At 28.8% G+C, this 17,805-nt stretch overlaps 1 protein-coding gene across 1 annotated transcript; it reads right to left on the reverse strand.

The window, feature by feature from the left end:
* Positions 1–1,346: 1,346 nt before the first annotated feature.
* On the reverse strand, positions 1,347–3,665 carry LOC8285160 (60S ribosomal protein L13-1). The gene is made up of 5 exons (XM_002529219.4): positions 3,514–3,665; positions 2,917–3,032; positions 2,618–2,751; positions 1,924–2,082; positions 1,347–1,836 (listed from the first exon to the last, which is right to left on the reverse strand). Exons 2-5 carry the CDS (start codon positions 3,023–3,025, stop codon positions 1,615–1,617), a joined length of 624 nt encoding a protein of 207 aa, XP_002529265.1. The 5' UTR covers positions 3,026–3,032; positions 3,514–3,665; the 3' UTR covers positions 1,347–1,614.
* Between the last annotated feature and the right edge of the window lie 14,140 nt (positions 3,666–17,805).

Genomic DNA, 17,805 nt, shown 5'->3' on the forward strand with positions numbered 1-17,805 from the left:
TATGGCCAAATTAATTTTCAAGGCACTATTCTTCATTGCCATTAATACTTTTAATTTGTTATAGTATTGATATTGATGGTAATAGTTTAGTAAGTGAAAGGGCTTAAGTGGCAATTTGCCCAATTATTGGTCAATTTACCGAAAACATTTATTAATATGCTCGCTTCTCTAAAGTTGTTTCACGATTAATTTACTGAAAGTATTTAACAATATGCTCAATTTATGTCAAAACTAAATGAGTATAATATGCACACATCATAGGCGGTGAGCTGTAATAAAGATATTAAAGTATAATTTATATTATTCTTTTAACAAAAGCTATAAATATGCTTTTAAATTTTTGGTCTGCGGCAATTAAATTTTTAAAATCTAAAATTGTTCAATTATACCCTTAAATTTTGAAAAATAAAACAATTAGATTTTTAAAGTTAATTTACTGAAAATGTTATTTTTTTATTTTTGTGAATGTGAAGGAGTAATTACTAATGGTTTTTATTTATTAATGGCTTTTATTCATTAAAAGCAGAGCTGATATTTTTTAGCTGTAAAAAAAATAAATCAAAAAATATTAATACAGTTTTTTTAGTCCTTTATTTAATTATGTCATGTCATTATACTATAAAATAGATAAAATTAATTTAAAAAATGCAATTATTCTGCCTTCAAATTTTAAAAATATAATTAACTACATTGAAATTTAGAAATTTAATTGTGTTTTACGGAAAGGTCAGATCCTGTATGTACCCTTTGCCATTTTTTCCTATCTTTTCTCTTTAATCTTGTCTTTCATTTCCTATTCAAATTTTTGGGATGAAAATGAAAATTCATCATAAGAAATAAGTCTCAATCGGAGCTTTCTATATAATTGCCAACCCATCAAAAATTAAATGACAAATAATTTAGTTTATAACTTACAACTATATGAACGATAATTATATAATTGAATTTCTATCTTTGGAGGAAAAACAAAACCATATAAAGGAAAATAAATTTTTTTTTTATTAAAGTAAAACGAACTGAACACAAGAATAAAATAAAATAAATCAAGCAAATTGTAGAAATTAGCGAATTTCTGCAACTAATACCAAAAAGTCTGCGAGAACAACGGCAACAGCAAGACAAGAACAAGAAACAATGGAAGAACAAGCAGCCTCACATATTAACAAACAAACACCACAAGAACAAGATATAGTTCTGTTGGGAATGCTATTACTGGCTTAAGGATTCAGGGGGCAACTTGGTGATTTGTAATTCCATTTTCATTAGCATTTTGACAGTTGAAAACCCTGAAAGAGATTGGTTCTAAAGCTCATTCTCAAATGCAACTCAGCATTTAACACTAATCATAAAATAAGCGGTCACATTAAGTCATTGACATTTATAGCTTAATGCAAGAGAATACCAAAATCTTCTCAATTCAACAAAAGATCCAAAAACAAAAATGAATACAAGTCCAACCATATTATGTATCATTAAAAGAAAACATATCGCCAACCACTAAGAGAACTAATACTAATGATTGAAGAAAATTGCAGTACACAGACTCGAGAACAAATTGCAAAGCAGCAGTCTAATATCAAATCTGAAATGCTGACAAGACGAGCGCAATTGTCCCTACTTCTTTTCTTCTTTTTCAGCCTCTGCCGCCTTCTTCATTCTAGCACCCAAATGGCGCTGGTTCATCCGCTCTACACGCAGTTTATCATAGGCCTTGAATGACTTCATTTCCTCGGTCACCTTAACAAGCTCCACGGATGGCTTCTCTCGTACAATTGGCATGTATTTCCCTTGGACTTGGGTTGCTGTTGCCAACTCCTCAGGAGCAGAGTCACCAGCCTGAGTCGAAAGACATACAAATTTTTAGATTGAACATGCAGATGAGCGACTACATTGGATAACCGCACATAAGTGCATAAAAATTACCTTAGACTTGCGAGCACGTCTTGGGAACACAACCAATTTGGCCTTGTAAGTCTTCAACCTCTGAACATTGGCTTGTAAGCCCTCCAAAGATCGGTTTTTCCTACGATGATCAACAGCTATTCCAATTGTAGGGGCAAGTTTCTTAGGAATACCTGCAGCCTGATAAGAAAAGATGTTGATCAATGATAATATGTTAAAGCAGATTCCATATAAAGATTTAACAGAGAGACATCAATTAAAGTGATTTATAAAGGGAAAGAAAATAAAAACACAAGGTTCAATGAGAATTGACTGATACTTTGAACTAATATGGCAGAAAATTAGTATTCAAATATCCACTTCAGAGACATGCCAATTCTATAATGAAATAATAGATGCACGCCATTAACATAGTTCTGCCCATAAGAAACTTCTGTTCCGACTAAGCTGAATTAAGAATCCTTCCAACGATGTACAAAAAAAAAAAATGAAACTGAGAAACACCATCATAATGCACAAGACAAAGTGAGTTGTAGCCACTGATTAGGAGTATATGTAGGATAACAACTGGCTTCAAAAGCACATATGAAAGAATAAGAACCATGATGCAACATCATACAAAAAACAAGGCATGTAACTATGTAAGAAATAACATTAGAAAACTACAATATGAAAAAACTCTACAGATAAGAAAATTCAAAAACAACAAACAAACCTTGAGCTCTTCAAGGGTAAACCCTCTACCAGCCCTCAATTTCATGTTATACTTCAAAGTCTGTCCGTGCACGATGGGGCGAAGAGGACCTGCTGTAGGCCTAGGAAAGATCTTCACAGCTTTCTTTTGGCGAGCTAATACAAATACCACAAATCAGTCAAATATCACAAAACGGAGTTTCAATTACAACAGGTACATTTCCATCATAAACGCATATATGAGTAGCAAACAGAAACTCAGATTCCAACCCAAACAACAATAAGCAAACAGAGAAAAAAAAAAAAAAAGCGGCTTCTTACCAACGCGTCTCCTCGTTTTGCGAGCAGGTTGGTTAAACCATGTCTTGACATAGTTTTGCCAGTGCTTTTTAAAGTGCCCATTAGGCACAACATTGTTATGCTTCACCATTTCTCACCTGAAAAATCATGAAATGAATATTAGACACGGAGATCCTCTCTTTCCAAATAAATATTTAGGAATCTCCAATAACATAACAAATCAAATCGTGAAATGTCATAAACCACGCCAAAACACATTAAAACTGTCGATCACAAACTCTTCTTAACCCAAAAAAGAATTATAGATAACTCATATTCTTGTTAATTGTAACTAGTAATCAACCAATCAACTAACCTAACCAAGATGCAACCTTTACGAAAAAAACAAATAAAAAAATTGCAGTAAATGAGAAAACATGATACAATCGGAAGATTTGTTAACCAAAAATAAAGGGTAGAGTCGAAAATCAACCAGATTAAGTTACTTTATAACTGCTAATATTAAATCAAAGTAAACCTAATAAAGCAAAACAAAAATGTAATCTTTTCTTTTCATTTTCCTTCCAAATAACAACTTTCTCGGTAGACAAGCAAAGAGAAAGTGAGAGAGTAACTTACAGAATGATCAAAATGCAGCAGCCTTTCTCTGTCACTCTTGGCTGCAAGAGACTAGAGATAGGGTTTTCTGTAATCAGGGATATAAAAGGATATAGACAGAAACAAAAGAAAAACCCTAGCTTTGTCTGGGCTTGATGGTTCCTTTTGGGCTTACAGACATCGGCCCAATTAAACCCTTGCCAATATTCTTAGGCCTCTATCAGGGTCATCGTCCTTAACATAGAAAATGTCTTCATTCTCGTTTCCATCATTCTCGGCAAATTATGCCCTCCACCGCAACATTGTTATAATTAATTTAATTTCAAATAATAATATAAAAAAAATTATAGATAAAAATAAATATAAATATTTTATAATTATTTATAATATTTTTATAAATAATAATAAGTTAAATATTTTTTAATATCTTTCATAACTCTTTAACAAATTTAAATTTTATATGTTAAAATAAATACACATGTAAAAATAAAAATTTTATATGTCAAACTATAATATCACATGCCAAAAAACTTTTATTTTTTAAAATTATATATATGTATATTGTAGGTAAATAAAATTTAAAAATTAATGTAATTATTAAGATTTTTATTTTATTTTTTTAACTAGTCATACTCTAAAGAAAATTAAAAATCAATATACTTTCGATAAATTATTTATTAAAATTAATATATTTTTAGAAAGTCTTCGTATACTTAAAAAAATTATATTATAAGTGAAGGAAACTATTATTTACACATTTGACAATTAAATTTTTTTATCAATGATATAATTGATAATTTCATAACAAAAAATATTACATTTTTATGATAGACATTAATATTCATCATTCATAAGTATAATATTTTATTATTTATTATAAAAATATTCATATTGTTTCATCAACTTTTAAATATTTATTATTTTAGTGGAGGTTGTTTATCACTATGATCTGCATGTTTATTAATGTATTCTTGTTAATTCAGTAATTATAATTTTATTTATGTTCTTTATATCACTATGAAATATTGTTTCAAATAAAAATAATACTAATTCTTTATGAAAGTTCGATTTATTATTTTTATGATGCATATTAAAATATTTTTGTCATTCACATAAGCATTTATTAGTTCGTTAATAAATATTCATCATTAAAGAATATCAAATTCATTAATCGAATCAAACGGAAATATATAACATAAAATGTCAAACACAGTTAGTAAACAAAAAAAAGGTAAAATAAAAATTAAAGTATAAAATATTTAAATTATGGTATAAATATATTTTCAATAAAATAAAATTAGCAACAATAAACATTTAACATTTAAACAATAAACATTTAACGTTTAAAACCCGTATCAAGATTTTGTTGCATGCGTCAAAACACACGCGTCAAAATCTAATCCTTCTATTGTACGTGGTCCAGACCATAATATAATATGGTCCGGAGACTAGGATATAAGGGCTTGTCATTCTCCGAATAACCCACAAGTTACGACGAGCTAATGCCATTTTGGCGCGCGAAAGAATGGCTTATACTACACACCAGTCTGACGTGCGGCTAGGACAAATGGCCATTCCAGGCTAACCTATACTTTGGAATGAGAGATTAGGATGCCGATCGAGATGGAGCTGGGAGCTAACCTATACTTTTTCTAGAACCTGAATGTTGGATATGTCCTGCTTAGTTATAAAAGGGATTATTATGAAATGCAAGCAAGAAACGAAGCACTGTAGCCAGAAAACGAATCAGACGGATGGGGGACAAAGTGCATTTCAAGACCATGAGTACGACAAGCCATAACCCACTAGAATAATCCTTTAAGACTAATTACCGGCACTTTAACAGCAGCATGGCATTCTTGTTTGAGACTTTTGTTCTCATCGATCTTGATCTGATTATAGAGAGATATAAAAGAAGAAATTTAATATTACGGTTCCATGCTTTTATATATATATAATTTTATTAGGAATAAAATGAAATAATTTATAACCTATAAATTGTTATGACTAGCTGGCTGTTGGCCAAAAAATACTCCCACAAATGTAAAGGTTTGACTTCTACTTATAATTGATTTTGATATGTATACAATATAGTATCATAACTCTGCAATCTCAATATACTCTCCTTTTGTCTTAATCCCTCCAGCAGAACTCTAGGCTTTATTATTCTTGTTTTATTATGATTAATTTGACCCTAATTGAGTTCAAATTTATAACCTCATAACATATATGAAAATATCTCTAGGAGCGATATAGATTCACCAGTACGTCTATAGAGTCAGCAGAATGTGATACTTCTTGTATGTGAGTTTTCAGACTGGTTATCTCTTGAACTGCAATCATTTGCACTAGGGCTCTTTTTGGGTTAACAAGCTTCGATCTAACCCAACTCTGAAGAGACGAAGAGCAAAAGGGCCAATAATATTGCTTCATCTTCTGCTTATTAAAAGAAAAAACAGTAATTATTGAATTCAGGCTTTTATTAATTAGTTTATTTGTAATGCCCACCTAATGCATTTGCATTTATTTTTATAAGATGCATATCATATAGATATGAGAAATGCATGAGATATGTATGGTATTAGTGCTAATGTTAAATAGAAGAATATTGTAAATGTTACAATTAAATCCATAATAAGAATTAGAAAGTTAAGGGATTGAGTAGATTAATGGCAAAAAATTAAGGGGTTAATTGAACCTAAAAAAATATATTAATATGATAGAAAAGGAGAAGAAGAAAGAAAATATGGTAGTTCTTCTTCCTTCTTCTTCTTCTTCTTCTTCAAAAAAAAAAAAGAAAACTAAATTTTCAAGTGGAATTTGGAGGTTTAGAATCCATTTTTGATCTTAATCTTCATCTACAAAGGCTTTAGAGGTTTATTTGGTAAGTAATTTTAATATTTTGTTAAATTGAGTTAGGGTTTAGAAAACATAAAATTCGAGTTCTAAAGACCTAGTTTTTCAGTCTTATTGTTTCTGTCATATCTTGAGCTAGGAAGCTTTAAATTGAGTGTTCTTTAATGATATAGAAACTTTAAAGAGTCATCTAAACTTTTTATTTAGCTCGATCTGAATCAGGTTCTATGTTAGTATAATAAGAGAATATATTTTATTGTTCAGTTTCTATCTTTAGTATGAGTAATGTGGATTGTTTTGTAGGGATATTTCTCTATACACCTCCAATTAAAACAAAATCAGTTTTAAATTATATTAGACACATAAGGTTAGTGATATGGAAAGTTTCATTATGAAATTTGTTGTATAGAAGTTTTGATGAATTTTTAAATTCACCCTATTAATTCTGTCATAGTTGGCAGCCACACATATGTAGAGAGTTTAGTGATGTTATCATGCTATATGAAATTTTGTTAACTTTGGGTGTTTAAAAATAAGTGAATTATGATCTATTTCAGCTAAACCAATTTGGAATGAGGGTGACACCCAAGTAAGCTCAAGCAAAGGGAAGGGAGCAACAAAGGTAAGGGAATAACTTAATGTTCTATATGAATATTGAATGGTGAATTCGAGTGTCTTGTAATAATGTGAACAATATATTTGATTTAGCCATATCTGGAGTTTTATAACTCCAAATGGAGTGATACTTATTGCTATATAAAATTTGAAATATAATTTACAAATGTTATGGAAACAGAGGAAGCTTGATTTTGCTGTTTTGATGGCCAATCTGGATCATACTTTCTGTTGCTTAATTTTTATTGACAGCTTGACCATGGTAGAATATTTTCGATGTTTCTCTTTCTATACACATCCATTTGATGTAAAATCAGTTTGAAATTAATCTAGACTTATAATATTACTGATCTGGAGAATATGGTTTTGGAATTCCTAATGTGGAATTTTTGGTGTATTTTTGAATGCACACTATTAAATCTGCCATGTTGGAATATGGTATGTTTTTGGTATATCATAGGTATTATTATGGTTTCTTATATATTATGGAGATGTTAGCTATTTAAATGGTATATGTATATGTATATGTATATGCACAGCCAACCATAATCTTATGAAAAATTCCATATCGCACACAGCCTTTCCTCATTCACAAGTAGCATTGCGTCCTTACAATCATCCAACCATAATTCTTATATATGTATGTATATATATATAAGAATTATGGTTGGATGATTGTAAGGACGCAATGCTACTTGTGAATGAGGCAAGACTGTGTGCGATATGGAATTTCTCATAAGATTATGGTTGGTTGTGTGCGTATGGGGATCCATGAAAATAAATAAATAAATAAATATATATATATATTATGGAATTAAATATAATTCACAAGTTCATTGCTGTCCTAAAAAAAATACTATGACAAGGTTTATGTACACACTATAAAGTCATAATTAAATATCGAACGGTTTGATGTTTGATAATACTACATGTTTGATTGTGTTATTTTTCATAGGAAATTATGTTATTCTTTTGTTGAGTTGCAGGCTCACTCCTCTGCATTATTTCTTTTTCAGGATTAGAAGAATTATAATTGGTTTTGACGAAACATTTACATATGTCGCATTAGCATGTGTCAAGTAGGTCAGCAGGAGGTCGCCCTCAGTTTTTTTTTTCTTGGACGTGACATGTTTAGTGAATTTCATTATCATATATAAAACTGGAGCATTTTATGTGTATATATAAAAAAAAAGTTTACCATTTGATGTTGTGAGATTTTTGGTGTGTGATATGTATGACTCATATAAATAGTTTTTATTATACATATTAATTTGTGAGTTAAAAGTTAGTAGTTAAAAAATATGTTATGTATCAGTCTTTGCATACAATGTATGTTTGACATCATTTACAAGTGCCACATTATTCATCTTTAATAATATTTTTAAAAAAATATAACATTTGTATACAGTCTTCTGCTTTAAATTATTTTTTCCGTATTAAAAATATAAGTTATTATTTATTTTAAATTATAATTCATTTTCTTTTTTATATTGTTAATTAGGGGTAAACAATATCAGTTTGATTCAGTTTTAATAAAAATTAAATAATTGAATTTCTTAACTTTTTATTTACGGTAGAACTATCTTGAATAACCAAACAAAACCAGAAAAAATTAAGTTTGATCTGGTTTATCGTTTTGGACCTTTTAGCTTTTCTTGTTTATATTTGAACTACTACAATATTTATATGTAATAAATATATAAAGGAACTTTTGTTCAACAATGATAAAATAAATTTAATATATGAATAAATATTTTAATATTTTAGAATTAAGTAAAATGTTTTCTATACAATAAATATTTAAATATTTATGAACATTTTGATCGGTTGGGCTATAACTAAAATTCTTTAAGCACAAATTCAAATGAAAATGATATCCGTTTTGTCCTTTGTAAAACGGAATCAAACCAAAGTCTAAAAATAGTTGGAACTGAACCACTCTGTCTTTCAGTTTTGCTACTCTAGTAATTGTGAAAAACACTATATATTAATTAACACATAAATATATATATATATATATATATATATATATATATATATATATTTTTTTTTTTTTTTTTCATACATAATTAATTTTTTTATATTTTATACTTGAAATTTTGTAGCTTATTAGATTTGATTTTCACATTTTATACTTGAAGTGAAAGTCTAATAAGGTTATTTTAAAAAAATAGTAAATTAATAAAATTAACTAATTAAAAAAATCTATATTTTTGTAATCCAAGTGAATTATTTTTCTGGATGGAGGAGTATATAAATTAGTTTAAATAAAGTAGGAAGGTAATGTTTATTACAAACAGATTAAATCAAAGTTATTGAAGTACAACAAAATCAGCACACCACAAGCTATTTAACTAATTAAAATAGCAGATACACTTAGCCCACAGATCCTATATTCATAAACGTAGCCAGATATGATACAGTCGCAGGATCGCACTGCAAGCAGCATGCTATGCCATTTTACTGACCTAACGGCTGTTTATTGACTCCTCAGATGACACAACCTTTCACAAACTCAGAATGACAAATACATATGTATATATATTCTCAAGTGCAAATTATCACACCTCTTCCCAAATTATCCGACCCCAAAATTGCTGGTGATTTTTCCTTAGGCCTCTGACCTGTAACTGATTAGGGCTGTCGTTCTTTACAAAGAAGATCACCCCATACTCTTGTCCATCACTGTTAGAGAGACCATGTGCCTCCACGAACTCATGCCATTTTGGTGGCCGAAGAAATGGCTTACTGTACTCACCAGTCTGACGTGCGGCTAGCACAAATGCCCATTCCGGTTATTTTTGTCAAATGCAGTAAACTCCCTCTCATATCCTCCCTCAATTGGGTATCGCTGGAGGACACTGGTGGGTACAATCAATTGATGCTCTTTATCAGTCTTCTTCAGTGGCTTGCTGAAAATAATTGTTGCGTTTGGGATATCGAAGGGGATCCTCTCAATTCTTTTATGAACTTCAGGGCAGCTTTTTTCCATAGCTTAGCTATAGTGCCCACACAATTTGGAAAATAAATGAATGTTTGGAAATTGTTCATTAATTCTTCAGGTGAGCTTCTTGCTTTATAGAAGGGATTATTGTCAAAGGGTTGAACTTTCACTGACCGTCTTTGTCATGTACTTGTTCGCAAGAAGTCAGATTGGTTGTTGATATTGTACGACGACATATCCAGAAAACAAATTGGAATGTTTCAAACGACCAGACCTGTAAATCTCGAGTGTTTCTTTCAATCACGAAGCAGATGCATGGGAAGTGAAGACCCCTGAGTGTGACAGCCACGGCCCACTAGCTGGCTGTTGCCCAAAATTCTCCCACTAACAGAAAAATATGGCTTCTATTTACAGTTGATTTTGATAATATATACAGTACAGTACCATACATAATGTTCTAACTCTACACTCTCCTTTTCTCTTGTTGCCCTTCCAGAAACTCAAGGCTCTATGTTGATCTTCTTTTATGATTAATTTCAACCTAACTGAGTTCAAAATTTATAACCTCATAATTTGAGAATATCTCTGGAACCAATAAGTTTAAAAAAATTTATGAAGCTTATCCGGAATTCTTGCCTAATACCGTAACAAACAGAGATTAGAGACTAGTAGAGTGTATATGTACATGTGATTTATATTTATATTTAATTATTTAAAATTAATTAATATGCATATCTGTCTATTAATTTAGTGTACCTACGAAGACATATTTTTAATTAAAATTTCTTAAATATTGTTTGATCTATGTCTTTCTCATGACTAATGAATTTTTATTTAGTTCTAGGTTAACATTATTCATGTCATGGATAGCTTTATACTTAAATTTGTCTCTTAAAGATATTTTAATTTAAATTTTTTGTTTTTCTGAAAGTCCTTATTTTAACTTAGATTAAGATTTATCAAAAATTTATATGAAAGAAATAATATTATCTCAAAATGATTTATATTGTCTTTAACAATATTGTATCTTAATGATTTCTATTTTTCTTTAACATCGCATAAATCACATATATACTTTGTTATTATTTAAAAATTAATAACATATATTAATAATTTATTAATTTAAAATATAAGTAAAAATATAAAAATAGACTAATATTATTTTTCGTTGTCAAAGTACTTAAACTTAAGTGTGGATTCGATTATTAATCTCGCAAATGCTCTTAAGAATTTATCGCCTCTTAACTCTCTCGTGTCTTAGCGGAGGGTTGGCCTCACGCAGACAAATATGGACGCAAGACCTCTCACGTGCCTGCATGGGGTCAGTAGGATGTGGCGCAGACCCACATGTCGTTTAACATTTTCTTTCGCAAAAACCCTAATCACTTCCAATCAAGAGAAGATTTGGAAGTGAATTTATGTACTTTTATCAGAGCCTTTTCTATAAAAGAAAGTTCATGTTCTCATTTGTAGTAGGACCATGCATGAGTAGCCTATTTCTCAATGTCCATGCTTCTATTTTTCTGCTGGTCCATTTAATTAGCTTTTATTTATTTATTTTTTTGCAGAAAGAAAAAAGCCCATTTAATTATCTTGATTATATATATATATGGTAGGCCATACATCTCGTACGGAATAACTTGCTCTAGTTATATTGTCTTTTATAATTATATAATTCAGGAGTGAAAGGATATTCCTGAATTTTGAGGTTTGTAAAACTAAAGTTTTTAATTTGTAATTTGTAATACTAAATCATTTTTATTTTTATTTTAATATCACAAAAAAATTTTGTACTATTTTCCAATAAAAAAACCATATAACTTGTTATATATAAAAGATTTAACTTTTAATTTTATTAGATTTATGCGCATCATCAAATTGGTTAGAAATCAATAAAATAAAAATCGACCATTAAACTATTTATTTATTTCAAACGATTAACAAAACGTTGAAATTCGAAAAATCCTCTCTCCTTGCCAAAATTTATTTTCAGCCGAACAGAAGGCAACACTACCATGAAAATGAAGCTCATGCCGCTGTCAATCTATCCATAACAAATCTTGAAGATTACCGACGCTGGAGGAGAGAGACATCGGCGTTGACTACCGCTGCTTTCCTTTTCGAATGCCGTTGTCGTCGTCGATCAACCAGATTCTGAACATAAATGGTGACCAGTGTGGTACTTTCATTTTCATAAATTATGACATGAATTTTGGAAGACAACACTGTCAACCTGAGTTGAAACTTCTTATTATAACGTATCCTAGAGTACATCAATATTCTTTGATGAGTTAAACATATATATGATCTCCGTCCTTTCAAAATATCCAGGCTGCTATCATATACACACAACGTGATCTCCGTTACTTTTTTAAACTCACCTTTGGCTAAGATCATGTATTTATGTTATATAATTCCAGTCATTATCATCTGATGAGTCATATTATGCTCAAAGAAAATTTAAAATTATATATATATGTTACAAGTAGATGCTAAAAGAATATTGGTGGGAGCCTATCCTAATATATTACTCCCATATGGTATATAATTGCGATCCTTATTTTTTTTCATTGATTATTTTCTTTGAAATAATCTATCAAATTCTTCAGACCGCAAAAAAGAGAAGATGAAAGTTAAATCTAAGAGCACCATTTTAGGAATTACTGCTAATTAATATAAATGGTGGCTGTTATTACAATTGTAAAGACAGCAAAAAGTTGGAAGGTGAAAGACTAATTCTAGCTAATGCTCCAATACAGGAAGATCTCACTTCTGAAAAGCGATTTCATTAAGGTTAAGTCCTATTGGCCAGGTGTCATTCCAACTTGACTACAATGCTTGGGATAATCATATCAAATGTTGACAATATAATTAATTAATTAGATTTTGTTATGAGAGTTAACCCATGTTTTTGGCCTCACGTAAGGCAGATTACACCACCACCACCCCTTCAATCACGACAGTTTTCTATATAAAAAGAAGGGTTTCTCTCAAAAATCTCAGCCTATAGTTAGATAGGGGGCCATTATTCTGTACCTAACCTTGGTTGTTAATGAGATCTCCTTTTATCCACAGAGAAAAAAAGAATAAGAGAACCTTGGTTGTTCTGCAATTAGTGTTTTTGTATTTATAGATAATTATTAGTTATTTATTTATTTAAGGATAATTAAGAGTTATGATAAAGATAACTCTTAGAAATCTTATGCTAAGAGAATGACTCTATAAAAGGAATTCTACAGTTTTAGATAAAATGGAACTAGAGGCAGATGTCAACAACAACACACAAGAGACATATTCATTCCGCATATGTTCATTATTTTTCCCTCTGTAGTTTTCTCTCTCTAGTGTTCTTCATCAAACATTTAGTTTTAGATTTTTATTATTCTTTCAAAATCAAGAAAATTTTTGGAAAGTGAAGAGTGAGGATTAATCATTTTTCTATTTTAAAGAAATTCTAGATCTAAAAGGAGTTTTTATTTTTAATTTTACTTTTATGTCTAACTATTAATTATTATGATCATATGTGATTTAATATATTAGGCTAGTTTCCATTAAACATTTAATTTAGCTTATTTACTTAGTATGGACTTGGTTATCTTTTTTAATGAATGATTTCTTTATCAACATATTTTATTAGTTTCAGTTATTTTTTTTAGTTACCATCATATTAATTATGTAATAATAATTGTTACTTAAATATTTAAGTTGAATGTATTAGAGACACCGTCTTTGTTTCAATCTATGTTGATATAAGGAACTTTAATTGCATTATTAGTTTGAGTAATAAAAGAAAATAGAATATCACTATCTCATTTATTAGATCTTTGCTTAAAGTTAAAATATGGAGATTACTAAGTCATTGATTAGGTTAAATACTACTCTTATCATATAGTTTTTTATAATCATATCATTGCATATTTACTTTATTAGTTTATTTATTTATTTTATGAACTTTATTATTATCTCAAAATATAAATTTAGAATGTTTAGATTTAATTTTAGTATATTATAGTATAATTAGTTTTTATAATAAATAGTCTCATAATTTTTAGAGATTGATCTCAAAATATTTTACGGTTTTACTATAGAAGCGATTCATGGGGTTGTGATATCTAATTCATCGGTTATGCTAAAGTTAACACTTTTAAGACAGAGATTGGGATGGCCAATTCTTGACGTGTCTCAAAAATTGACAAGTACATATTACAAGACTTGTCAAGAGGTCTTCTGCCGCGCATAATGACTAAGATAGATCCATTTTCTTGGAGACTTTTTTAAAATTCAAGTAGAATGGCAAGAGGCCCCTTTTCTAGAATTAGTCACGTGCAACATTTGGGGTTAGGGTTGTACTTCTTCGTTAGGTTTTGACTTTAATTGTACAAAGGAGAATTATATTTAGGTAAGACTTAATTAAGTTATTGGGTTGTAGCAGTCATTAATTAAATTGATTTATATTTTTTTTTCTAAATTTGGTAAATTTGCTACTTAATTTTTTTTTTTTTCAAGAGGGATGAATTAGATTTTATGAACTCTATTCTTTTTTTAAGTTCTTTATAATCAATGACACTTTTAATTCCCCACTATATAGTCTAATGTATGTGAAATGTAATTCAGAAAACAAGTAAAAAACACATAATAATATCCAAGAAAAAAAAAATAAAACAACTAAACTGCCTTTTTTTTTTTGAATTTAGAGTTAATAAGTAATTAGTTGAAACTAGTTGTTTACTTGCGTTGTACGAATATTATTTAGTATTTATTTATAATATTTTAAAAATTAACAGCAAATTAAATATTCATATTTACTTTTTTATTCTTTAATATTTTAATATTTTATTAGTGAGATAATATAAAAATTATTTTAAAATTATTTATTAATTAATTTTTAGTATTACATAATATAAGATATTACTGTTTTTTAGGATTAGAAATTATTATATAATTAAAAATTAAATTATTAACAAATATAATATTAAAATTTTAGTTAAAATATTTTTTTCTAGAATTTCTTTGACAAAATATATTTTTTAGAATTAAAATTATTATCTAATTAGAAAATTAATCTATTAGTTAGTATAATATTAAATATAATTAGCATGCTATTTTTTAGGATTAAAATTATTATTTAATTAGAAATATAATTTATTCGTCAATAAATTTAAGAAAATTATAAAATTAATATATAAATTTGAATCTCTTTTATAAAAGAATAAATATAAATATTGAAATAAAAATTTCATATGTCAAGATATACTCAAACATATCAAAAAGAATTATATCTTATAACTTAATATATCAAGATATAGATTTTAACCTTATTTGCTTAGCAACTTACCAAAATTACTAATCCAACCCAACCAAAGGATTTAACTTATAAAAAATTGGCAAACCCAGTGGCCTAGATATTGGCCTTGTTCATAATTTAAATTGAAAATAATTTAGATTCTGTTCTTCTATTTTAAATATTTAATACATTCAATTAATAGTTATCAAAAATATAATTTATCTTATTTATAAAATTAATTAGCATTATACATATTATACAAATAATAATTTTAAAAATTAATTAAATTAACTAATTTTATAAATATTAAGTCATAGGTATATGTGACTCGTTAGTTGAATCGCTAACCCACAATTGACTCTTTGACCCAAGTGCTCTTACCAAATTAAAGATCCAAATGGTGTCCGATAAAACTGAAAAGTTTAAGTAATTATTTTTTATTAGAAATAAAATTATTTATTGCTAAGACTTAAAATTTTAGTCTAATTTTGTAAAAGCAGAATTTTATCTGAGTTGGCTAAGATGATTTAATTTAAATCTTTTAAATGGGATAAGGTACATGCAAGCCCCCAAACTATTATTCATAGTTCACTTAGGCCCTTGATGATTTTTTTTTCCATTAGAAGCTATATTTTTTAAAAAATTAATCATTTAGGCCTCCGGTTAGTGTGACATCTAATAGACATATAATTTTAGTGAGTTGGACATGTGGGCCTCGGTTTTAGTAAAAGAGTAAGATGACATGACACCTCTCATAACTATTGAGAATGTTGCCGTTGGAGATTTTCCCCAAATTAATAAGTAACAGAAGTCCCTAATTTACTAAAATCAACCCTCATTCAATTCTATGATATATAGTGTTTGGTTCTTCAATTGCAAACCATAAACAGACCGAAAAGGTGAAGGTTCTTTACTAACTTGTCAATTTCAAAGTTAATTTAAAAATTGGAGATGTAAACTACATCGTCATTGAGAGCATCTAGCAATATAAGGAGACGCGATTTAGTATTGAAGAAGGGAGGAGAAGCTGTAAGTATGGTGTTAAAAGAGGTATTGTGGACATTATGGATTGATCTCAATCGAGGCAGGAGGTTCTATGAATGTAGAAATTATATTATAAGTTAGTGAAAATTGATTTATTTATATCATTATTTCTTTCTTTTTTTGTTAGAGTGAGAGATATTGATATGAGATGTTAATTATAACCGCCCAAAGGAAGAATAATGAAGATCAAGCGTGACCGGTTTATTTGATTCAATGAAAAAATGTCAAATAGGCAAAAGAGGTCACTAATGAATTAAAGATGGACAAGAAACTATTGCTGAAGCAGAATAAAGATTAGTTAAAAAGAGTTGAGGAAGTTTGGCACAATAATATGACTAATGTGTTTGAGGAGACTAATGAAAGTGTAATTGGAAAACATAATGTAAATTTGGAATTAAGTAATGTGAGGATTCAATTGAGAAGATTGGGTTTTGCTATTGTATTTTCTTGGATGCTGATGTTCTTTATTGTTTTAGCAATCTTGCACTAGCAGTGGGTATAGAGTAGCTTATCCAGTGAACTTGTTAGGGTTATGTACTGAAATCTCTATTTTAATAATAAGGTCATTTGTGTTAATATTTGCAATTGTATGTGTTCTTTTTTACTGCTTGCAACATTGATATACACAAATGACAATAATATGAAATGGTATTGGAATTTAATAATATACTACATGAATGAAGAGTGAGATACACTTGCTCATTAAACATTGAGATGACCAAAAGATTGAAAATAATTTGCTCATTAAACATTAAGATGACTAAGAGATTGAGAATAACTTGCTCATTATACATTAAGATGACCAAAAGATAAATGCCAAAATAACTTGTCTTGATTTACAAATACCAAATAATAAATTAATTTTAGGCATGTAGTTCTTTAGAAACTTGAGTCATAGCAAAAAAAGTTCAAGTTCCTATAGGAACTATTTATTGTTAAAATTAAAGTATTTTAGTTGAAAATAAGAACAAAAGAATTAAAAGTTGTTATAGTTTAAATATCAGACTTGGATCTTTGTGTCTATCTACCAATCATTTGTGCCTTTGTTCTTCAAGTTGTCATGCATGGATTACCTTGCCATTGTAATCCTGGGGCTTTGAATGGCATATCAGTAGCAAAACTCACTTTAGTACCATCTCCAATAAAAACAATCTTTCTTGATCCTGTGATGTTAGATATCTTTGATGCTTGTTTCTCTTTTCTCAATTCTCGCTCATCAGGAATTGCATATCTCACTTCAAGATCAGGTTTAGTTGGAAGTGGCTGATTAGAAATCACATCAACTTGAGATATTACTCTCTCAGTATTAGTTTCAGGTTGCAAAAATAAAAGTGATTCAATTAAGAACCACAAACACATTTATGCATAAAAAATGAATTGAAGTTAAAAGGGAACTCACATTTAATGTCATATTCCTTCTCAATAGGTTCATATTCATCATAGTGCATGAATTGTTTTCCAGGCATTGGTTGCATTGGATACTCATATGCTGCAATATGGGTAGACTTGTGATATTAGTTAGAAATCTATGACATAATATCTATTTTGGCATGGTTAAGCGCATATATGG

The sequence above is a fragment of the Ricinus communis genome, chromosome 6 (assembly GCF_019578655.1).
Source record: "Ricinus communis isolate WT05 ecotype wild-type chromosome 6, ASM1957865v1, whole genome shotgun sequence".
Classification (NCBI taxonomy): domain Eukaryota; kingdom Viridiplantae; phylum Streptophyta; class Magnoliopsida; order Malpighiales; family Euphorbiaceae; genus Ricinus; species Ricinus communis.